This window comes from Zingiber officinale, chromosome 8A, assembly GCF_018446385.1.
Source record: "Zingiber officinale cultivar Zhangliang chromosome 8A, Zo_v1.1, whole genome shotgun sequence".
Taxonomy (NCBI): Eukaryota; Viridiplantae; Streptophyta; class Magnoliopsida; order Zingiberales; family Zingiberaceae; genus Zingiber; species Zingiber officinale.
The window spans coordinates 123,692,158-123,716,656 of NC_056000.1; the positions used below are offsets into that span (position 1 = coordinate 123,692,158).

At 35.1% G+C, this 24,499-nt stretch overlaps 1 protein-coding gene across 5 annotated transcripts; it reads left to right on the forward strand.

The window, feature by feature from the left end:
* The first annotated feature begins 2,069 nt into the window (after positions 1-2,069).
* LOC122010085 (tetratricopeptide repeat protein 27 homolog) lies at positions 2,070-23,676 on the forward strand. Of its 5 annotated transcripts, none has more exons than XR_006119782.1 (21): positions 2,070-2,533; positions 2,611-2,755; positions 3,495-3,826; positions 5,021-5,102; positions 5,188-5,479; positions 7,038-7,096; positions 10,284-10,373; positions 18,387-18,481; positions 18,610-18,708; positions 18,807-18,884; positions 19,115-19,199; positions 19,281-19,339; positions 19,449-19,518; positions 19,826-19,917; positions 20,281-20,343; positions 20,423-20,489; positions 21,478-21,747; positions 21,954-22,070; positions 22,579-22,731; positions 23,116-23,323; positions 23,428-23,676. XR_006119782.1 is itself a non-coding variant. In XM_042566467.1 (21 exons), the coding sequence occupies exons 1-21, from the start codon at positions 2,100-2,102 to the stop codon at positions 23,203-23,205; spliced, it is 2,688 nt and encodes an 895-aa protein (XP_042422401.1). In that variant the 5' UTR covers positions 2,070-2,099; the 3' UTR covers positions 23,206-23,676. The 5 variants fall into 5 exon arrangements, 4 of the variants coding, with proteins under 4 accessions (XP_042422401.1, XP_042422399.1, XP_042422400.1 ...); XM_042566467.1 differs by having other exon boundaries at positions 21,478-21,577; positions 21,662-21,747; positions 23,116-23,676; XM_042566465.1 differs by having other exon boundaries at positions 23,116-23,676.
* Positions 23,677-24,499: the final 823 nt, after the last annotated feature.

A 24,499-nucleotide genomic window follows, 5' to 3' on the forward strand; every position in this document is an offset into this window, starting at 1 on the left:
CACGTTACTATCCATTCTTACTATACCATATCAAAAACATGGCAACGACGGAGATCTAATCAGCCACAACGTGTGGAAAGGTCTCTCCTTATGAGACCTATAGTCTGTAATGTGCATTCCATTCACTGTAGCTATGGTCTCAACCACCTAGCACTGCCGATAGCCGAAGCTCCCTCCTCTGCGACAGCCTGCCGCCCACGAAGAGACAGAAGCCGAAGCTTTTGAGAGGCCACGGAGTTGCACGAAGACCAGAGCTACGTCACTGTAAATCCCAGAAGACGCCTCATTGGAGGGTCGACCCCCTCGACACCAAGACCCTCTGCAACGCCCGCAACATATAGGTATCAAGTAACGACCTGGGTGCAGACCCAAGGTCATCGATCACATCCACTCCAACTACCACCGCAAGGTCCTTGACATGCGTCCAGGAAGGAGGCAAGGCGACGCCGACAATCCTTGTCTTCCTACTACTGATTAGTTTTGTAGCAGTGTTGATTTCAGGTGGTTTTCTCTTTGTAATATTTCGGGTGATATAACTGACATGGCATATGGTACTTTGACACCTGTCAAAGTCCAAAAGGTGGGTACTAGACGGATACGATACGATATGATACGATCTTGGATCAGATCCCGCTATATGTTAAGAGTATCTATGTCAGTTTCTCCATCATTATATCTAAGGGGTCGTTTGATTTAGGGGAATAAGAGTGGGGAATGAGAATGAGAATCATTGATTGCCATTGTTAATGTTTGGATTATAGGAATAGGAATACAAATAAGGGAATGAATCCTTGAAATTGGGCAATAACTCATTCCCATGTACCTCCCCTTCAATGAGTCATTACCCTATTTTCAACAATTAAAATAATTCCTTATTCCAAAAATACCTTTGACCTAAAACTAAAATTTTCTCCCTTAATATCAAATATCAAAATATATTTATTTATTTTTTCTTTCATATCACTTCTCTCTCCTTGTTCTCTCTCATCATATTTTATCTCTCATCATTTTATCACATACTTTCTCTCTCCTTAATTTCTCCTATCACACCCTCTTTCCTCTTTTTTCTCATTATATTTTCTCTCTCCTCAATCTCTTCCTTCTTTTTTCTCATCATACTTTCTCTCTTCTCAATCTCTCTCATCACACTCTCTTTTCTTTTTTTTTTCTCATCACACTTTCGCTCTCATCACACTTTCTCTCTCCTCAATCTCTCTTGCAACATTCCCTCCTTTTTTTCCTTAACACACTTTCTCTCTCATCATACTTTCTCTCCTCAATCTCTCCCATCACACTCATTGTTCTTTTTTTCTCATCATACTTTCTCTCTCATCATACTTTCTCTCTCACCATACTTTCTCTCTCCTCAATCTCTCTCATCATACTCTCTCTCCTTATTTTTTCCATTATATTTTCTCCCTCTTCATCCTCTCCCATCACACTTTTTCTCTCATCTTCTCTCATCATGCTCTCTCCTATCACACTCTCTTTTCTCATTTTCTCTCATTACACTTTCTCTCTTTTCATTCTTTTTTATCACACTTTCTCTCTCATCATTCTTTTTTATCACACTTTCTATCTCATCATATTTTCTCTCTCATCATTCTCTTTTATCATATTTTTCTCTCACATTCATCTTTCTTTCACATCTAATTTTTTCTTTTATTTTCTTTTAAGGGTAAAAATAGAAATTTTGATTTATCCCGATAGAAAATATGCAACTAATCAAATATTACTTTTAAGAGTGATATCCATGCTCATACCCATTCTCATTCTACAATACAACGATTCTCATTCCGATTTCTATTCCTAGGAAAGAACCAAACACCCCCTAAAATTTATCCATTAAATTTAAACAATCACTTTTCAGTACATACTAAATCAACTATCTTAAAATTTTCATCCTCCTTAATTTATTATTATTATTATTTTTATTTTTTATTATTATATTTATAGAATGAGTGAAAGAAGAGAGTTTGAAAAAAAAAAAAAATTAAATGAAAGGAGAGAAATAAAAAATATATATATTACCTAAATTTAAAGAGTCACACTAAATTCAAAACCCTACCTAGTAAACCTTCGAGAACTTCCGCTCCGCCATGGATACCTCCCCTCCGTCCTTCCTCAAGTCCGTCGAGCTTCGCCTCCTCCGGTGCACCTTATCCCAACCAAACTGTCCTCCTCCTCCCTCCTCTCCGCCTCAGCCTCACGCCCTCCGTCCGCACGTCGAATCCCTCGTCGATGCCATCGAGCAGGGTCGCTTCGCCGACGCGTTGTCCTCCGACGCCACTCGTCTCGTCTTTGACTTCTCGGAGTCCTGGGAATTCGAGAATTCCCATAACTGCGCCGCCCGGTTTTACGGTGAGGTCGAGCGGGCCGCGGACGCATTCCTTAGTGACGCTGGATCTGCTGCCTGGCTCCAGGTGCTCGACGCTGAGTCCGACTCGGATGTGGACGCGGAGGGTAGGTGCAGTTTGCTGATGTGCCTTGGCGTTGCTGCACTTCTCGCTTTTACGCAGCAGAACGTTACCGGGTGAGCAATCTGTGCTGTTGAATTGAGAGTTCATCTTCAGGTTGCGGTGCTTATTTTTCGTTTCCTTGTTTTTTAAGGCCTATTCGAGAATTTTCTCCGTTCCCTCTACGATTTCCTCAGTCGGAGGGGCGTAAGGATGGCGGAGGCGAGTGGGACGCTTGGGCACGTAACCAATTGGCTTCTGTTGGCTCTGACGTGCAGGGAAAATTTTCACTGCTGCAGGTATCCTACTTTTAGATTTGCTTTTCTGATATACTAGCCGAATTCTTATTGTAACTGTGCTCCTTTCATCAATATTTTTTTACCAAGAACTAGTGACTCATATTATTATTTTCGATGGTATTGAGGTAACAACTTAGTTCAATATTCTTTGTATTGTAAGTCCATCCCAGGGATCTAAGTTTAGTGAATCTTCTTAAAATTTGACACCACAATAATATGAACACCAAAGGCTATGATGTTTTGGCCTATGTTCCTCTCTATGGCTGTTATCATCATGTTTTTGACAAATGAATTTCAATAATGGGTACGCTGTTTTCTATTTGTGGATATCTTGGACTATTGCATTCATCAAAATGATCCTCCAAGTCATGATTTGGAGCAGTCCGCCTAGTTTGGAAGCCTCAGGATGGTCTAATGCATATAAATACAAGTTGAAGATTTTCTGGTTTCTTCTACTTCTGGATTTCTCTTTTTTCCTAAAACACATACTCTCCTAAGGCAGGAAGTAATTATCAATCTCATTGAATCCGTCATAGATTGTCAATGCTGTGAATTCTCCCAACATATTTGGTTGGTTGCATGCAACCAAATGTTTTATTTGTTGTTACAAATTTGTTATATTGATTATCATTTCTAGGGTAGCTGATAAGATGTATATTCAAACTATATTCGTGCTATAAGCTTGCAATTACTTAGGGTCTTACTAATTTTGTGTTGTGGATGATTTTTTTCTTTTCAGTATTTTATCTATGCAAGGATCTTGTTCATGAAGATAAAGGAAGTGGTCCTTGAGAGAAGAACATCTTGTATAAATGGTTGTCAAACTTTATATTGGTGGCTAAGTAGGCTTTTACTTCTTCAGCAAAGGATCTTAGAGGAATCATCTTCTTCTCTATACAATTCGCTGCTATTACTGAAAGCTTGCATATTGGAGCAGTTTGGAGATTTTGGAAATGTTGCCGGTTACTGGGGTAGTATGTTACTCGAGGGGGAAGCTTTATCTATTGTATCACTTGCTCACTTAGAAACAGGAATCATTGAACATAAATATGGCCGAGTTGATTCTTCCAGGTAAGCTGTTTGATGGATGTATTACTACTTTGGCCATGAGCAAAAAGTCATTTATACCCTACTACAAGTTACATGTATTGTTCCATTTGATATATGGCATCCTTAGATGCAGTACAGATTTATGTATGATTCAAAATTTTTAATTTAAGTTGTTTTATTCACTAGCAATTACATCTCCCCACAAACTATTAGTCTACTTGCTACATGGCATACAAATTATGTTGCAATTTCCATTTTGTTGCAACATTTAGTAATTTCTTACCTGGAAAGGATACTAACTGAATTCTTCCATTTTAGGTACAACTGAGTCACCTATTTAGTTATCTAGCATGCTTTGCTCGCTACCTACTTTTGTGTGCTTAAATTTAATCATCTGAGTCACCTATTTATTGGTTTCTAAGTAAATTTAATCAATTTTTTAGAAATAATTTGAAAAGTATCAGAAACACGTTATTGTAACATATGTAACCCGTAGAGCCTGTTTTCATATTAATTTCGCTTTAATATGAGGCTTGAAGTCCTTGCTAATACTTGAAGAGTATCTTCAATGACATGGGTAGTGTTGTTCTTGGCACATTTCTGTAAGCTCAATCCTATTTGTTAATTACCATTCCCAATACCTTTGGTTTTTGAATTGGTTGCACAACATCTCTATTTATTATCTTGGTTAACATCAACTTAGATTGACACTATGGACATGATAAATGTAGATGTTGTAGCCATCGACAACCTAGTGGTTGGAATTCATCTTATTCTATAGGGGTGATACATGCTTGTTTTCTAGCAATACAGGTGGAACAAGTAAGTTCAAATTGTGCCAACTATGTAGTGTGGATTGTGGAGGGATAATTTCTGAGACTTAATTCATTCAATGAATGATTTTTTTTTCACAAGGAGTGGTTGGGCAGAGATTTGGATTTTTGAATAATAAAATGGCCTTAATCTCCTTTTGTTAAACATAACATCCATCTTCTATACTTCCATTTTTATATAATACAGGTGTATATGTAAGAGAATGGTTTTGTGCTAATGATCTATAATTTTTTTTTTTATTTCCTGGCTTGCTTATCTTCAAGCTTTATTGGATTCAGATCTTCTTCTTGAAGCTAGTTCTATAAATCCACTTCATTACTTGCAATTAGATATCTCAGAATCCTTTTTTCTGATGACTTATTAAATTGATAAATTGTACAGGTCACATCTGGAACGTGCTGAAGAAGCTTGTGGCTTGCATCTTGTTGTAACTGGTGCTCTTGGTTTCCGGACAATATACCAGGTTCTGTTTGCAAAATAATTTGTGGGATTTTTCCTTGAAGTTTATCAGACTTTTTTTCTTCTGAAAAGAATTGTCTATAATCTAGGTGGATGCAAAGCCTCAGTTGATACTTGCTGCAAACAAACATGAAGAGAGCCATGCTCAGATTCAGAATCACAGTTCAGGTTCTGAAAGTAAAGATTGTGATGACCGAGGATTCAATGATTGTTCTGATATACTAATGATTCCAAACTTAGTAGAAAATGGAACCTATGAGAATCCCAATGGGAATTTCACTCACATTAACAAGGATATTAATTTGACATCTATCCAGCAAGCTGTTATACTTGCACAATGCTTACATCTCCAGAGGAGAAGTCGGGATGACGAATTGTCTGGTAAGTTTTTCACCATAAACTACAATTGCTTGTTGAATTTTTTTAGTCATCCTTGTAGTTATATTTCTTTTTATTTCTTCTGTACCTATTCCTTTACATTGTATTATATCTGTGCTAAAAAATACCAGTGATTGTTGTTTGTTAGAAGATGCTATGTTTTTTCATATGCAAACTCTGAAATTTATTGTTAGTAATTTGAGTGTCATGGATGCAATTTGGAGAATCAGTCATCTCATGGCATGATCTTTTAGTAAACGTCTTCTGCAGTGGTGTAGTTATATGTCAGGGTAACTTACAAAAGTATTTTCTCAATGACTAAGCCTATATGAGCATTTCTAGTGTAATTTGGCAGGGGTATGAAGTTTGACTTGTTTGAAGCTTGTCGTCTTCTCCCTTTACCCACTCTCCCTGGTGTTTTACATTCATTAATTTATCTAAGGAAATAATATTTGGTTCTGGATGATATTTTTTTTCTTTCAAGGGATGAGCAATATCATTGAACAACAACAACAACCAAACATTTTCCCACTAGGTGGGGTCGGCTGCATGAATCCTTTTACGCCATTGAGCTCTATCTCCTATTATATCATCATCTATATTTAAATAAATTTTATCTTATTTTATTGTTGCTAACCAAGCCTTTTTTGGTCTTCCTCTTCCTCGTTTGATATGCATGTTTATCATAGTTTCACATCGCCTAACTGGAGCATTTATTGGTCGTCTAAGTACATGTCCGTACCATCTTAAACATGTCTCTCGAATTTTTTTCTCAATAGATGCAACTCCGACTTTCTCTCTAATGCTCTCATTGAAAATGAGGACAATTTTTTTTCCTTCTATACCTTTTCTCTTGTTTCTTCTTTTCCCATATTTTATTATGTGCTCTTTGTTCCATATCATTAAGAATATTCGTGAGGGTGAGACTTAACATTACACAAGATATAAAATTACTAGATAATCTGCATTTTAGTTTAGTAATTAATTGAAGTTCATAATATGTGAACTCATATTAATGTTAATGTGGTAAATTATGAAATGCTTTGTGTTTTAATTACTTAGCTATTACTACAATTTTGATAAAGTGTTTGCTTTTAAACTGCAATTCTGTGGTGAGTGTTTAGTTCCACAAATGATGTGGAACCTCGGCATCTCGAAGGGCTTAGCCCTTAAATAACACCACTATGCAATGTCTCAATGTGTTTAGCGATGACTGCTGGAGGCTTCTAGTACTAACTTGCTGCAATCTAGCACTGATATAATCAATTTGGTACTGACCAACCTCCATCTGTATTGCTGTTATCCTCTGCATTTGTGTAGATGCATTATGTTGCAGTTTCACCTACTCACTTACTTCACTGAAGTGTTTATATGCAATTTTTTGTTCCTTGTGATGTTTTGCAATGACAATAACATTGACATAGGCAACCAAACCGTGTAGAAATAGTTTATGTACTCACATTTCTTTTTTAAGGTGACACGTTTTGAGTTTGTTCTTTTTTTCTAGTCAGATTAGAATTTGTTCTTTTAGTTTTACTTTTTTGCTCTGCTCATTAAATAGGGTGGGAAATGGCCCCATACATTGAAGCCATTCATTCTCAACATCAGGTGTGCTACACTGTAAGTCTACAACCTTTTTGCTTCTCTAATCTTTCTTCTATATTTTCTTTTGGGTCCATGCCTTAGTTCAATATCAATCAATTTTGAAAACTATGCATTGTTGGAAGGTGAGTTTATGACCTTGATAGTGAAAATATTATGTTGTGAATTGTTGTCGTTTCTTATCCACTTCTAAACTAGCTATTGCACTGAAGTGCACTAATATTTTTCACACACTAAATGTTTTTAACACCCTAACTGTTTGTTCGTTGTGGTTCGTGAAGTTTGTGCAGTGCTTTACAAAGTTTATTATGCACTGCTCTCTTCAATCTGAAGTGTGCCCTCCCAAATTGAAGTTTTGTGTGCCACATTCAAACTGAATTGTTGCTCTCTCTCTTTGTTAAATTTTTTCTCTTATACATCTATTTGTTTATTGATAATTTTAGAAAAAATATTGTCTCTCTATCCGTGTTGATAGTGTAGATGTTGGATCTCTAGTCTTTGTTTTCCAAGGCATTCTCCTTTATTCTTTTAAGCATAGGTTTCCTTTGACAGAGAGAAAGGATGAGAAGTGAAAAGAGATGAGAGATTGAAGAGTGAGAGGAGGATAAGTGAAAAGCTCATCCTTTTTTTCTTCTTCAGAGGGAATGAAAAAAAGGAAAGAATAGAAAAAGTGTTTCATTAATGCTATGTTTACTTGGAGGGCCGGATGGGAGTAAGGATGGATTGCACAGAAATCACTTTCCTCTATTTACTCATTGTAAAATAATTTCACTAAAATTTGTCCATGGATTATTTTTCTGCATTTTTTTCGTCTGCCCAAAATCGGGCAGAACGAACTTCCCTTGCCTTCCGTTCCTTATCAATCCATGGCTCACTCTAGTCTGTCCTAGTGGCGTAACAAGGTCGATTGTGGCTGCTGGCAGTGAACTCATGAGGCCGCCAGCTGTGGCCTCGCCTGCAGCCACGAGCAGCTACAAACTCACCAGAGTATGCCAACTTCTTTCTCTCTCTTTTTCCCTTTCCATTTCCTTCTTCTTTTGCCTTTTCTTTTCCTTGTCTGAGGATATTTTCCACCATCAAATCCTTTCTTTCTTCAATCCACACCTCGATGTAAACAAAGCAGGGGTGGAAGGGGGGAGGTTGAGAGAAGGTGGAGGTGAATGATTTTGGAACTTATGAAGATGTAGGAGGCAGTTAAACAGGGTATTATCATCATGCTTGAGATGAGACATGTTTGATTTGTCCGGGAGGAAAACTTAACAAAATTAAGTAATAGTTCATTAATTAAATAGTGCACATTACAAAATAAAGCATAAATGCAATGTCTGTCAAAAAGAAATACTATGCATGCTAATTATAAGTTGCATTTGCACCTGGAATGCCTTTATTCTCATAGGTGTTATCGTCAATTTCATGAAAGAAGTGGTCTCTGTAACCGGTTAACTCATTGATAAAGAATCTCTCTTATTTACGGATCTTTACCTCATATCCACGAGCCATGTTGCCAAATCACCTTTTGTCACATAGGATGCTTTGTGAATATGTATACAGGTCGCTGTGGTCAGAACTCTCAAACTTCATTATTCTATCTGGTTATGTGATACCGTGCTGAAGAATGAGCCTTTGAGCTAACGAACTTAACAATTTCGAATGATTTGATATCATCTGTGCACAAAATGTCATCCATATACAAAAATAATACTAGTTACCCATGTCTTGTACCATTCCCTTTCCAATTGGCTTGGTTTTTGTGCTCACAAGTCACTCCATCTAAGATAAGTTGCCTTCAATTCTACTTGTTGAAGTCAGTGAGGGGAGAATGGTGCAGTGGAAGTACATTTATTCATTGCCCTATTGATAATCGTTATAACATATATTAATGGATTTATATAGTGAACTTATTGGGGAATTTTGTGTTAGTGGATAGTTCTTGTCCAAGGCTATGTAAGACATTCATGTACTGTATTGAGTGTTGTATGTGCTTTTGAGTTAAATCTTTAATCTTTTATCAGTCTTCTCTCTGCATTCCACTGGCCCTGGTTCTGCATTATCTTGTCCTGATTGCTATTACAGAACTCCTTTTCCCATTGCCACTTAATTGGATGTAAGTGCAGACCAGTATTGCTTTTGTTTATTTTCTTCTCAAAATTTCTTCATCCTCTCTTCTTTGGACTGCATAACCTTTCTTCATCAGTACCATGTGTAGACATTGATTTTTCTATATAACAAAGTTTAAACTATAGTTCTATATGAGATTTCATTGACAACTGAAGTGAGATTGTTTTGGTGTCGACTAGTGTACCTCTATTGCCTTTGATGGTTGCAGTGGAAGAAATATATACATTCTCATTTGCTGTAGTTTTAGGCTAGGGTTCTGTTGCTTTCTTGGAGAACTCCCATAACTACTGCTTCTTGATCACCGAGGTCACACACAGAGCCCTTGTAAATCCTCTACCACACTTTGGATAGTCCTCCAATGAGCTTCCTAATGTGGCTTAACTGGGAAGTCTTGTGAAGCTGTTCTACATCTTAACAATCAGTGGAATGGTATCTCATCCCTTTTGGGAGACGCCAAATAAGACTCCTAGATATGCTGTATATTGATTGTTTCTCCTTTTGCCAATACTATCCAGCATGGGTCAGTGTCTTGTACATTGCCCTTATATTTGGTTATATTATCAATTCTGTAACACTATATGCTAACTGGTGTTTATTAGTCCAGTTAAGGATTTGGACCATAAGTTCCTGTTATGGCAAAACTGGTACCTAACCAATAGAAAATTTTGGGTTTGTACTTATATCATCACTTGACATTGTCAAGCTTGTATTAGACTGCTATATGAAATTTTAACACTTGAACTACTATATTTTTGGACACTTATATAATCTTGAGCCTAGTTGCTCAGTGTGGCATTTTTTGGTTGATTCTGAAGTTAAGTTTGTGACATACAATTACATAACAAGTGTATATGGAAAACTGAAAATGGATATGCAATGCTTTGTTACCATACTGTGTATTGTTTATATGAGAAAATCTAGGAACAATATCATATTACTTGTTCAATAGCCACGGCTTGTTATAAAATTTATGCTTTCTTGTTTTTATCTTGAGTGTCGTATAATTTTGAATTCTTTAGCGAGCATAGTTTTTCTGACTTCCTATATTGATTGGGATTCAAATAATTTAATTGCAATTTTTTTCTAGATCAGTAGCTTCTGTGATATTCTGCGCATTCGGTGGGAGTCTACTCGAAGTCGGACAAAACAGCGGGCTTTGATGATGATGGATAAGTTGGTAAAAGAATATTCATTTATGCTATCACTTTGAGTTACATTCTTCTTTTCCCCCTAAGATTGGCTTGATTTTGTTTCTCGTCGATTTGCTAGTTCATTCATGTTGAAGCTGGTAAATTATTTGAAGTGGTTATAGTTTTTTCTATTTTGTGGCCTTAGATGGTTTCAGATTCTACTCCATACCTTTGTAGATGAGCATGTTCTTATAGTTTGCATGAAGGATTGCCTTTTTTCTTTCTGCTTGCTATTTCTGTACTTTTTACACCCTCCAGTATCTTCATCTTTGTTATATGCACTTATGCTGTGATTTTGCTTTAAGTTTGAATAACTTGGTTTCTGATTAATTGATTATGTTGAAAAGCTTTTCTATTTGCTACAACCATGATCTAATAGTAGTTTCAGCAAATAGGTTCTCGTCTATTACAGAACCATTTTGTTGGATTTCTTTGCTTATCACACTTTCAGGTTCGTGCAAGATTAAAATGGGCATTAGTTCACATAGGACCTCTTGCTAAATTATAGGTATTTGTCTTTTAAATTATTGTCTAAGAAGATTCACAGTAGGACCTCTTGCTTTCATATCATGTCAAATTTTATGGAGTGACACCTTACACTATTACAAGAAACATATGAAGACAGGATCTGCTGATTATTTCTCTAATAGCACAATATGTTTAAGTCCTAGGTCAATTCCTTTGACGTTTCCTTTACTACAGGAAAAAAACTCAAACAAGAAGTGAAAAAGATTGATTTTCTACCTCTAAATGAAAAAGTTTATTGAAGTGTTTCCAGTTCTAAGACAGATAATTTGAATAAACTTGATGTCGGTTCTGTGTAATTAGCCCCATCTCAGATGTGATTGGACTACATAATTTAGATTATCCTTGAGTTGGCTTGGTTGGGCGTGCTCATTGTGATGAGGGATTTCTGTATATCAGAAAAAATCTCATCAACTCATTTGTATTAGGCTAATCAAGTAAAGTATGCCCCACTCACACATGAATGGGAGGATTAAGAATATAAATTTATAAATTGGTTTCTCTTATAGCTTGAGCTTTCAGAATGAGTGATTGGCTTCTCAACTTTGACATTCTGAACCCTGTTGTCCATATAATTAATTGGCATATGGACCACGTGCAATATGTGATGGGTTGACCTTATATGATTTAAAACCTTGGTTATGATAAAATCAATAGTATTTCAAAACAACGATGTTCTATATGTTGTCTACTCTATTGTAATGGGATATCTTTAAATGATGTGAAAACGTGGTTGCTCACATTCGATCTACTGCTATATTCTTATGAAAAGAACCCTTGCTAACACATCCAACTGACAATAAAGCATTAAAGGATGAAATTAGCAAGACAAATACTTAATTTTTGAGTTTTAAATCTTAACTGTTACCATCCCATAGCTGATATTTGTTGGTTAAAAAAGAATAGTTTTTTCTATGGCCGTAACAGCTGCAACAAACCATATTGGTGCTTGATTTATTGTGATTTATCGTTTTTTAATAATCATGTATTGAATTTTTTTTTATGATTGTCATGGTTAAAGTCGGGATTGACTTGGCTTGTTGATATAATGATGTTTTAGTAGCTCTGAGCTTTTGAATAATGAACATACTGTTAGAAAATATTAAAATAATTTGTTTTAGTTTACTGGATTTCATTTAACTTTTACTCTTTCTAACATTTATCAAGTTACTAAATAATACATAGATTATATGTATTACTAATTTTGCACATTGTTTCAATAATTAAATTAATTATGTCAATTAGGGCTAAGCATTCAGTCAAAATTGAATTGACCGAACCGAATAGACCGAAAACTAAACAAACCGATTTTTTTTTTGAACCAACTGAACCGATCGAAATTAAGAAAAACCCAAAATAACCGAACCGATATAATATCGGTTAATTCGGTTTTTAACCGAAATAACTGAATTTATTTATTTTTTAAAAAAAACTCATAGATATATTAATACGTTATACGAGTTATACATTAGCACTCTAATTTCTGTTTCCCATGGCTATTTTAATTAAAGATTGTTATTTTTTCTTGTGGTATCAAAATGTAAAATCATACATTTTATAGAAAATTTGTAGAATTGGCAGAATACATAACACTTCAGGAAATATAGGTAATTTTTTCTAAAATTTTATGAAGTCTTAAATGAATTAGACATTTTAAAGCAAATAAGATGGTCACTGGTTCATTTAGTGATGGATTTGCACACAGAGAACATAAATATCATCATCTCTATGCACAGTACATTTAGAGATGGATGAGGAGGATATTATATCTTCAATTTTAAAATGATCAAAAATATTCTTTTTTAAAAATCATGTATAATTTTTTTCCCCAATCAATCAAATACAAAAATTTATAATCAAGCAGAGATAAAACAAGATTATTTTAGTAATAAACTGAGAATCAGTAACATGTCTGAATAATACCAAACTTGCTAGATAATTAGAGTCATGATAAGGAAATCAAGCTCACTTTATGCAGGAATAAAAAACCTAGTCTCCACAACTTGTTATGTTCCCAAAACCCAAGGCAATACAGATTACACTTTTCTTTTTAGAAGATAGTCTCTTATCCAACTTGAATTGAGCAGCATTGGAGGGGTTGACCTTCACTCCTTCAGCATCATAAGCAGTCGGAGATGATGCATATATTTCTCTAAAGAAATGAAAAGGGAAAAAGAAAACAGAACTGTAACAAAACATCTTGAATTTGTGTTGGTAGTCTAATGGTAAGCAAGCTAGATTCAGAAGGTGTTTGAATTTGTATAATAGTAAATGTTGGGAGGAGTTAAACCTTTCATGATGCCTCATGGTCATGACACAAAATATCACCATGAAACTAGCAAAATTTAGTGCATCAGAACCTGATTATAGGACATAAAAAGCATAATGAAGAAATTAATATAATCTAGATAAAGGAACTTTCTCCTACTTATAAGTTTGATTATAACTAAATAAAAAAAAATAGACAATTCTCTTTTAGGAAGCAAAAAAGCATACACTTTAACATTCTGTCGGCCAATAGCTTCCTTCAAGAATTTTCTGTGGATAAAACATAGAACCATAGACAAAAGACATTCAGTAGACAAAATATGGAATTGAATATGGGATTACAATATGAAATTTAGTAGACAAAATATGGGATTCAATTAGGAAATTGAATATTACATTGCAATATGATAATAGATATGCTAATTGCAAATCATGAAAAAAAAAGAACTAATATCAGATTACCATAGTAGGCATAACATATCATTGATTATCATGTCATTCATCCATGCGTCGGTATTGTCGAAGAAGACGAATACAATATAATTTTTGAAAATTATGACAAAAAAATACAAGTTAAATAAATAAATACTTTATAAGTTTATAATTATAAATAAAAATCTAACTCTATTTTTCTTAAAAAGGAAAAACTTACCGCTTTCAATTTTTTCCACATCTTCTAAAATTTCTTCAATGTTAAGTGATTTCAAACTTAACCGAAGCCAATCTTGAGTACAAATAAAACTTTCTACCACCTAGAGTCAATGAACTCCTAAAACAATCAAATACCCGACCACTAGTACTGAAAGCATATTCTGAAGCAACTGTTGATATTGGAATAGCTAATATATCACGAGCAATTTGAGCAAGTATAGGAAATATGTGATAATTTTGCTTCCACCATCCCCAAATATCAAAAATATCACAATACTCTTCAACTATTTCATTAAGATACTTGTCTAATTCTAACATGTTGCCATCACCAAAAACTTGAGCTTTTTGTTTCTTAAACTTCTCAATGATAGATTGTCTTTTTAAATCCATTTGACTCATATTTGTTGAAGCATTGTCATTAACTGATTCTGAAATAGATGGAATGCTCATTGAAGTATTGCATTGAGACTTCATTTTTTCCTTATAATTCTTGTACAAAGCAAATAAAATGTCCTTTATCATCTTTCCTACTCTTGCACCCTCCTCATTTCCATATAATTCAATCAACATAAATTCTAGGAAACCCAATTTATGTCTTGGATCAAGCACCACCGCAATATAAATCAACTTATTCATTTTCTTCAATCTCCCCAATACTTTTCAAATTTATTTGTCATTTTAATTCCCATCGAATACACATCAAGATTATCACTTTCTTGCCACTAATTCAAGATGGTATGAATAGAACTAATCTCGTGTGCAAAAGTATTGGATGTGACATACAAAGATCCAGAAACTTTTAATGTTATCTCATAAAAAACACTTTTTTCAGTAAGAGATGCAAAAAGTATAATGTTATTCCAATCTACACTTGTTGGCTTCCCATCAAAAGTCTTTAATTCTCTTTTAGGTTTATCATCTAATTCAAACATCGTCTCTCCATTTTCATTCAAAACAACAAGCCAATCTGTATATTGAAGATCTAATTTAAATCATGAATCTTGTTCATCAAACCTATCAAAAGCTCTTTTAAATTTTTGAGCTATATTCAACATCAAGAAAGTTGAATTCCATCTAGTTGGTACATCTAAACATAATGAGTTTTTGCTTTCAATTTTTTTTCAATCTCGGCACATTCTTTAAACTTGCTTAATCTAGAGGGAGATTGCTTAACATATTTAATCGCATTCTTCACCCTCATCACAGATTGATTTATGTCATTTAAGCCATCAACAATAATTAAATTGATTACATGAGCTACACATCTCATATGAACATATTCTCCCTTCAAAATTATGGAATCCCAATTAATCATCTTTTTTTTTTTTTTTTTTGCAACTATTGATAGCAACATCATTTGAACTTACATTATCAACTGTAATAGTGAAAATTTTATTAATTTCCCAACCCCTCAAGCAATTTTCAATGGTTAAACTAATAGCCTTGCCTTTATGACTTGTTGAGAATTCTTTTCTGTAAATTCCAATTTGTATCAATAAAATGAGCTGTTAGACACATATAATTGATTTTTTGAATAGATGTCCATGAATCAGTGGTCAAACAAACTCTTTGTGCTGAATCATGTAATAAATTTTTTAATTTTTCTCTTTGAATTGTTTTTTGAATTTAATACAATCACGTGCAACCGCCCATCTTGAAGGAATTCAAAATTTCGGACATACCATGGCCATAAATGCTTTAAATCCTTCTCTTTCTACAAATTTGAAAGGGAGTTCATCCATTATAATCATTCTAGCTAATGTTTTTCTAAATGCATCTTGATCAAATTTCCAAGAAGTCAGAAACACCTCACCCTCTCTTGAACCTACTTGTAAACTTAATTGTGCTTGAGTTGTTCCAAAAAAACTCTTTATCACAATATTTACATTTAGCTTTTATCTCTGATTCAGCATTAGTAAACTTTACGAAATGATTCCAAACTTCACTTCTTGGTTTCATTGTTTTCCTCTTGGTTACCTTTCCTTTACAATTTACAGCAGTTTTTGTTTCCACTGAATGACCAGTATCAGATTGTGGTACCGAACAACTATTATCAATATCCATATTTGCTAAATCTCTTTGCATTGATATCAGACAAATACTGATCACATAACATTGTTCAAAATATTACAAAATGTAATAATTGATAAGGCTATTCAAAATATAATTGACTAAAACAAAAGACAAATATGAAACTAAAAGCACGAATGATACTTATTAGGATATCTAAACACTGTTAAATATTTGAGTTCAATAAGGAATACATATGACCTGAACGAAATCAATGCAAAATTACTATAAAATATTGAGAAGATAGAATTACTATTTACCCACACTAGTTGGCAGTCCCTGCTACTGTGGTGTGAGTACGAGAGGGAGATGGGGCTCGGGAGGAATGGACTCTAGTAAATCACTCTTGTGAGTTGTGAATCCAAATTTGAACAGAAGCTATGCCGGGGCAAAAGCAACACAATGACAGTAAGTGTCATGTTTTTCTCCTTTCTTTTGAACAAAAGCTATGCCTCTAACCCAAGAGCAAACGAACAACAAAATAGAAGAACAAAAGTAGCAACAGAAAAGCCCTTACTAGTTACTATCGCTCAACGTGGAGATTCAAGGTTCATGGCGAGAGGGGGACCTTGATTGTGAGAGAGGTGAGAGTGAGGTGAGGAGGGTTGAGGCCTTGAGGGCTCGACTATAAGAGAGCGACGTGAGGACTGAGGAGGGTTCAGGCCTTGAGGGCTCGACTGTGAGAGAGCGACGGTAGGAGATCATGGGAGGGGATCGAGGCTCACCGGCGCCGGAGGCGAGAATGACAGGGCGGGAGGTATCGAGCAGCGGGGAGGGGACGCAAAGTTGAGGGATGTGGAGAAAACAAGACAAAAATCGTGGATGGTTGAAGTGTGGCAGAATAGATTCGGGATTTAGGGTTTCTAATACTTTCTATAGGGTTGGATTTTTAAATTCTGATTAATATTATTTCGGTTTATTCGGTTTAACCGAATAGTGATTTCTAAAACCTAACCGATATAACCGATTTTTATAAAGAAAAAAAAACAAATTTCCGAATAGACTGAACCGAATTTTAAATTCGATCGGTTTGGTCGGTTTTTTGGGTTTAACCGAATTTTTGCTCACCCCTAATGTCAACTTAACCATTCTTAATTATCTTTCTTAATTTACTTTTAGAACTAGTCATATTAGTTCAAGTGTTCAACTTAGTTTACTTGTATTTATTAAATTTCAATTTTATACTTGGATTTCAAAGCATACATTATATTTAAATAAAGTAAATTATTAACATAAGCATTGAAAACTTGTCATTAATTAGATTAATTTATTTCAGTATATTTCCAATTAATTTAATTAAATATAATAGTTGTAATTAAAATATGTTATATTGGAACAACAAAGATTACTAATATAATATTCATTTTAACTACCTTAAGTATAATATATATTCTTCGAAATTTTATAGATTTGAACTAGTTGTCGAATGCTTGAAATCTCATTTCAAGTTGGGGTTTTGGTCATTGACTGGAATGAGATGGTGTTGGTGCCATGCTGGATGTATAAACATGTTTTGCGGGAGACACCAAGGAGAAGGGAAAGATGTGGAACATGGCACTAAAGGAACCCTCTCAAAAGAACATTTAAGTGAAGAGGGGAAGTCTTCTTGTGGCGCTGGTGAAACCCTTGCGCAAGGAGGAGAAGTCTTTAAGTTGGCAGAATCCTCGTGTGAGGATGAGGATAAGTCTTCTCGTTGGTGGAACCCCACATGTGGAAGAGAAGAAGTTTTCCTATTGGTGGGACCCCCGATGAGGAAGAGGATTCACACAAGGACAAATCTTCTTGTGGCATTGGTAGAGCCCTCATGAGGGGTGGGATTCATGAGATGAGGAGAATTGATTCGAAGATGTTGTAGTCATGCAATGGTCTCAAGGTTCCACGTGTCAATTGGTAGGCATACGCCTGTGTTGACCAACTTAGAACAACAATTTAAACCATGCCAATTATAATAAATTGATTCTTATTTTTTTTTCAATTGTTCTAGAATTAATTGAATTAATTCAGTTTGTTTGTATATTGAATTCATTAGATGGGAAACGTTGGTCAACATAGTTCTACACAATCTAGTTACTCTATGCGACATTATGTAAACTATATGAATGCTTACATGCTTCAACGCTAGCAATTTAATTTAATCAAAATGATCCCTACAAATATATATTTACTATTAAGAGTGTCTGAATTGGAATTTTGGAACAAACATTAGGGAATTTACCTTTATTCTTTAAAATAAAAAATAAAAAATAGTATCGATGTACAGAATTCTATGCATGATCATATATGCATTACTTTAATAATTTGAAACATCCAATCTGTGAATGGTGTATGTATAAATCTAATATATACATGTGCGCGTGTGTGTTGGCCTCTGATGAATAGCGTAGTTACTTTTGTCAATTCAACCTGTAATACTTCTCTTAACTTTTGTCAAGGCTTACTATATACTTATTCAACTTCATATTTAATCTGCATTGCTGGATTACTAGGTTGAAACTATCCATGATGCTTCTTCTCTAGCTCCTGCACAAGCGACTCAGTTATGTTTTGGGGTACTTGTTCCAACTATTCCTGCATTAAGGAAGTAGGTATCTGGTGTACCTGTATCTGTTAGAAGTTGTCAGAGTGTTAGACACTTGCCAACTTGTGTTCTATAGTAGATACTACGAGTGATATGACTAACCTTTTTTTTTGTTATTTGAAAACTTTCAGAGAATATGGTGAGATGATGATTAGCTGTGGTTTAACTGGAGAGGCACTAAAAATATTCGAGGATCTTGAATTATGGGATAATCTAATTTATTGCTATCAGTATGTAACTTTTCCATTTATGTGATAATGACTTCATATATTTGTGAATGTCATAGTTCTTCAGTTCTCTATATAATATTCACTTATTTTTTTTCCAGATTATTAGGGAAAAAGACAGCAGCTGTTGATCTTATCAAGGCACGTCTAGATCACATGCCTAATGATCCAAGACTATGGTAAATTAAATAACTCTTCTGTCAGCGAATGGGTTGGTTCAGGACTTTATAAAAGAGGATCATTAAAATTAATATTAGCTAATAATTTCATTATTTCTTACATGCCTATCTGATATATTGAATTGAGGTTTACATGATCGTTTGTTTAAATTAGCTTTAGGTAATAAATTATGGCAGCGGGCAAGTAGCTTGTACATTCTGACTGCTTTCTGTTGTTCATGGTAAATCAGGTGTTCACTTGGTGATGTGTTAATCACTGATGCTTATTATGAAAAAGCTTTGGAAGTTTCAAATAATAGATCAGTCCGGGCAAAGGTATATCTCTTGATTATATCTGTGTATTTTTATATATCTAAGTGTTAAATCTGATGTCAGAACATAATTGTCTCTTGACAGAGATCACTTGCACGAAGTGCATACAATAAAGGTGACTACGAGAGATCTAAAACTTTTTGGTATGTGGAAAGATTGCACTAGTTTCATCTCCAAGAGTCACATCCGCAACACTTGACTTTCTGTGTTTGCTCTGAGTTCATATTGACTTGTATTTGAAATTTACTTCAGGGAATCTGCCTTGGCACAAAATTCATTGTATCCTGATGGTTGGTTTGCACTCGGAGCAGCTGCACTCAAGGTCTTGTTCTCTTTAAGCTTTTTAAGTGCACATTTACCAAATCTGTTGCATGGAGTTTTGTTGTTAATTATCTTTGCACATGTACTATTAGTGTTCTATCTTGGAAGAGAAATGCAAAATTGGTGTAACAAAATTGCACTTTTCTCTTTGGTTTAAGAAGGGATACATACATGTTTGATGGAGTATGTCCTGATCCTTGAGGGAAATTTCCTGTCTGAAGTTTCCAGTCCTGTTTAAGTAAATTCAGTAAATCTGTCATGTTCATTATCAAAGCAAATAATTATTTCAAACTTGTTTGCTTTTGCAGGCTCGAGATACTGATAAAGCGCTGGATGCATTTACTCGAGCTGTTCAGATAGATCCTGATAATGGAGAGGCTTGGAACAATGTAGCTTGCTTGTATGATCTTATAACCTTTTTTTTCCATTATCATAATCGATCTTTACTAGCACTTTAGTTTTGAATAACTAGCTAGTTTCCAATATTTTTGGTTTTTTTAAATGTCTGACTAATGTAAGAATGACTTTACCAATAACTCACAGTACCCTGTTTGTTCCTTTCATTTTATTTGTTCTAAAGTGCTGCTCATTTTTTTGTATCCCAAACCATAATTTTTTTCCCAACTTCTAGTTCAGAGTGCACTAGCTTAAGCCATTTTTAATGGTATTTGATTTCAAGAACTTCTTTACAGATAGCCACAGCAGATAAATATTTATTGTTTTCTCTTTCTGTTCTCCTTTTACACCTTGCTGAGCTTTATAGGCATATGGTCAAGAAGAAAAGTAAAGCTGCATTTATTGCTTTTAAAGAAGCCTTGAAGTTCAAGTAAACCAGCTTTCCTCTCTCTACTATTGTTACCTGATCAGTAATCCTTTCAACCACCTAAGATGAACCCATTTAACAGGAGAAATAGTTGGCAACTATGGGAGAACTTCAGCTATGTTGCTCTTGATATTGGAAATATTCGCCAGGTGAGTAGATTTTTTTCAAGCATGTTATTTATGTTTCTTTCATAAATTATGGACAACCCACATTCAAGAAGTTGGCCACTAGGTGGAACCATCATATTCATTTCCATCCAAAATTCTTTGATGAGACTCATGACAGAGAATGATTATGATACACTGCTAGAAAGCAACAATTTAAGCTGACCTCATTTAGTGGGATAAGGCTTGGTTGTTATTATAAAGCAACAATTTATCATGTACTGTGTTAATATTAGAGTTTGAGTCATCATGCTTGAGAAAAGATAGTCTCATACCATAGCTCAGAACAGATTAGTAGATAATTACAGATATTTTGTCTTGGTGGTGTATTCTGGAGCAACTGAAGAGTCTCCAAAGTGATGCTGCAGACATAGTTCAACATTGCACCTTTGTACAAGTTCTTTGAGTCAAGAAATACTTCAAATTGTGAATGAAGGATATTAGACTGCTAAAACTGGTCTCACCATTTCTACAGTATTGACATTTCGAAGAGGAATTAGAACCTTATTCAGTTTTGTCTTGTTACCCTATTGCATCACCTTTTACATATTTTTCATAGATACTTCAAGTTGCATTTTGTTGATTAGCTGATTTGCTTGATGTCCTTGTGCATCAGGAAAGTGTTTTTCATCCAATTTAATTAACCCATGGTGCATGTACAAATGTATGTTAGTAAATCTACAAGATCTGCTATCTACTTACATGATTAAATTCCATGTTCTTGTTGCAATTATTAAAGTGCATTGCAGCAATTAAGATGGAACCTGTGTAATTCTGAAAAAAGCTAGCCGCGCAGGATAAGACCTGCTGCCTGGTGAATGATTGTTCTCATTATCAATTTTACAGGCACTAGAAGCCATTAAGATGGTACTTGATTTGTTAAGATGAAACCTGTGTAATTCTGAAAAAAGCTAGCCGCGCAGGATAAGACCTGCTGCCTGGTGAATGATTGTTCTCATTATCAATTTTACAGGCACTAGAAGCCATTAAGATGGTACTTGATTTGTCAACCAATAAGCGGGTGGACATTGAATTGCTGGATAAGATATTGCGGAAGTTTGAAGATCAAGAAGGCAACTCAAACTCTGATCTCAGTTCAAGTGATGTTCAAGATGTTTCTAATAAACCTGAAGAATTAAATCCTGATTATTCTTTAGCTGAGCTTCCCAAGTCAGAAGCAATCAGTGGTGAGCCACGTGAAACTGAGTTCTTGTTGGATATGCTTGGCAACATAATGCAGCAGGTCTCTATTTTCTCCTATTGCATATTCCCCAATTTTTTTTGTTCTTTCTGTTGTGACACTTTTCTGATTGCCTAAAAGGTTATAAAGATCAAAAACACTTTTCTTTTTTCTTTTTTCCTTTTTGGTATGGTATTATTAGTCATTTTCTAGTAAGGATAGCATTTGTAATTGCCCTTGACATTACTATATTTTATATTTCCTTGTAGATCGTGCGAAGTGGCGGTCCACCGGATACATGGGGTCTATATGCAAGGTGGCACAGGCTCAAAGGCAACCTCCTCATGTCTTCTGAAGCCCTTCTTAAACATGTTAGATCTTTCCAGGTATATCTAGGGTGATTTTCTCACAAGTTGGCATCCCTGAGTAATGGTGTTTACGGGAGTTGAGAGTTATGAATTAATTAGTATGCACTTCTAAACAGCACAAGCATATAATCAAGTAAAATCGTGCAAAGTGATCTATGCATCTTTTATGTGATAGAAAATTTTTGCTGTTAAGGTGAGTTTATTGGTTAGCATGTCGAGTATGCACACATCTAAAAATTTGTGGCACAGAGGTTTCTTGTTTACTGATTTGCTGAGTTAGGTGGTCAGAGCGCTCTTCCTGTAGGTTGGTTTCAGTCACAAGTTCCATCCATCCATTTATTTACCTCCTAACCAACCTATAAAAAACTAGTAACAACCACTGGCAACATCATTCATTTCATGTTGCAGATCATGGACACAAATTTGTTTCTTTAATAAAAGAAATTATTGTGCTTTACATGCATTTCACGATTAAATGGGTGGCTTGGTTTTTTTATTCAATCTTGATTGAATCTATTTCTGACAGGGTTCAGAGCTTTGGCATGATAGGGACAGGTTTAAAAAATTTGCTCATGCTTCCTTGCAATTGTGCAAAGCTTATATGGAGATTGCTTCCTCCAATGGCAATCGCCGAGAACTCTTTGCAGCCGAAATGCATTTACGAAGTGCAATTAACCAGGTAATTTACTAGCAAAGCAGGTGAATGTGCTACCGAAGCTTCATCCGTTTTAATCCCTAAGAGCCCTAGTTTTATTAGATTAGACTGCAACTTGGAATTATCAGCAAAATGTCATACTATCTGGCTTCATCTCTATTCTTCAAAATGATGAACTCGTAACTTATAGTACTACTTGTTTCTGCTAAGTATTCATTTCAAAATGATCAACTTCCGTATTTGATACAGATTCGTATTCAAAACTTTTAAAGAAACAATCCTTACCATTCAGGACCTAGTAAGCTGATAAGAGATGATTGACATTTGTGGGAACTTGAATATATCTTTTGAAGTTTTGAGGAATGCTACCATAATTCCCTTGTGGATTCCCGACTGGTTCTTTTGCAGGCATCAAATTTCTCGGACACTGATGAGTATAGGGATCTCAAAACCTGTCTTGACGAAGTAAAACATCAGATAGATGTTATTTCTGGTTAAGAACGAAGATAGGTTGAAGTAGATTGTGTTGTGATAAGAATCTGGTGAACCTGCAAGCTTCTATAACCATCCACAATTGCTGTCGGAGATATATGCCACTCATAATTTGACGAGAAAGGTGAGTGTCTACTGGACAACCAATCTGGCAACACGCTTATTGTATCTGAACTTTGTCGAGCTCGACTTTGCTGCAATTCCAAATTCATGACTTCTGAAGTTCAGGGTGGTGCTTGGACAGATGCTTCACAAGGTTTTTTGTGACTATATCGGGCATGGATTCTCCAGTATAGTATGGTAAAGGGTCCATTTTCTTATCTTATGGAATAAGTAGAATTTTGTTTCTTCAAGTTATACTTATTTAACTTATGTCTATTTATTAAATTTATTGTCAATATTTGGGAGAAATCCCAAAGGCGGATTGTTATCTTTTGATCTTGATCCTTTTACCTCTTTCTTGGCTTAGTTTCTTTAGCACCAAGCTGTATTGAAATGTACACTTTCGTTGTGATCGCTGGAATTTTCCCTCTAACCACCAAAAAAATATTGGGCAATCGACATTGTCTTCCTGAATTAGTAGCTAGTGTTGTCTAAGTTTTTGTTGCCAATGGGAAATATCATGCCATGGGAGTGAACTTCATTTGAAAAACTAAGTAGATTTGCCAACCTATCTAATGGTCAAAACATTCAGATTTGGTTCACGTTGTTCAAATGATCTAATTTCAGTCATTTCAACCCATTTACCTGTCTTCTCAGTTCATTTGACCTGTTCGGTCAGTTCAACTTGGTTCGACTACTTTGTTCAGACGTATTCACCTTATGTACGCCACTTAGCTTGTACATAAACATCTTGTCTTATAACACTTAGCCATGTTCGATCTTGTTTCCACTCGGCTCAATGAGTGTCACTTCATCTGGTTCCACTTGCTTTCACTAACCAGAGTAAAAAAAATTGATTCTTGAGTGTGATTTTCATATATTCCGGAGATACAAGTTAATACTTTAGGTTTTATCGATCACTGTAATAATATTCAGCCAGATGTTATGATGTCAAGGAAGGCATGCTCTAGTGGGGAACAAGAGGATGGAGCATGCAGCCTTTTGTTTTCGTTTTGGTGGTCCTTTGTTAGCCATGGGATCAGTGTTCACTAAAGAGGCATGGTGGGTTATTCCTTGTCCTTTAAGGGAGGCCATAGAGTTTGTCCCCGTTGCGTTATAATGGTTGACGATGAAATCTCAATAGGGTTGTAAAGAGATCTCCTCCTCATCGCCTACGAGGTTGCGGGGTGATCAATTG

Excerpts from the sequence above, each read along its gene's own strand:
- LOC122010085 (XM_042566465.1), top strand. The coding sequence starts at position 2,100 with ATGGATACCTCCCCTCCGTCCTTCCTCAAGTCCGTCGAGCTTCGCCTC. Across the intron at positions 2,756-3,494 it reads GAAAATTTTCACTGCTGCAG|TATTTTATCTATGCAAGGAT; the intron begins GTATCCTACTTT and ends TTTTCTTTTCAG. Across the intron at positions 18,885-19,114 it reads CCTAATGATCCAAGACTATG|GTGTTCACTTGGTGATGTGT; the intron begins GTAAATTAAATA and ends ATGGTAAATCAG.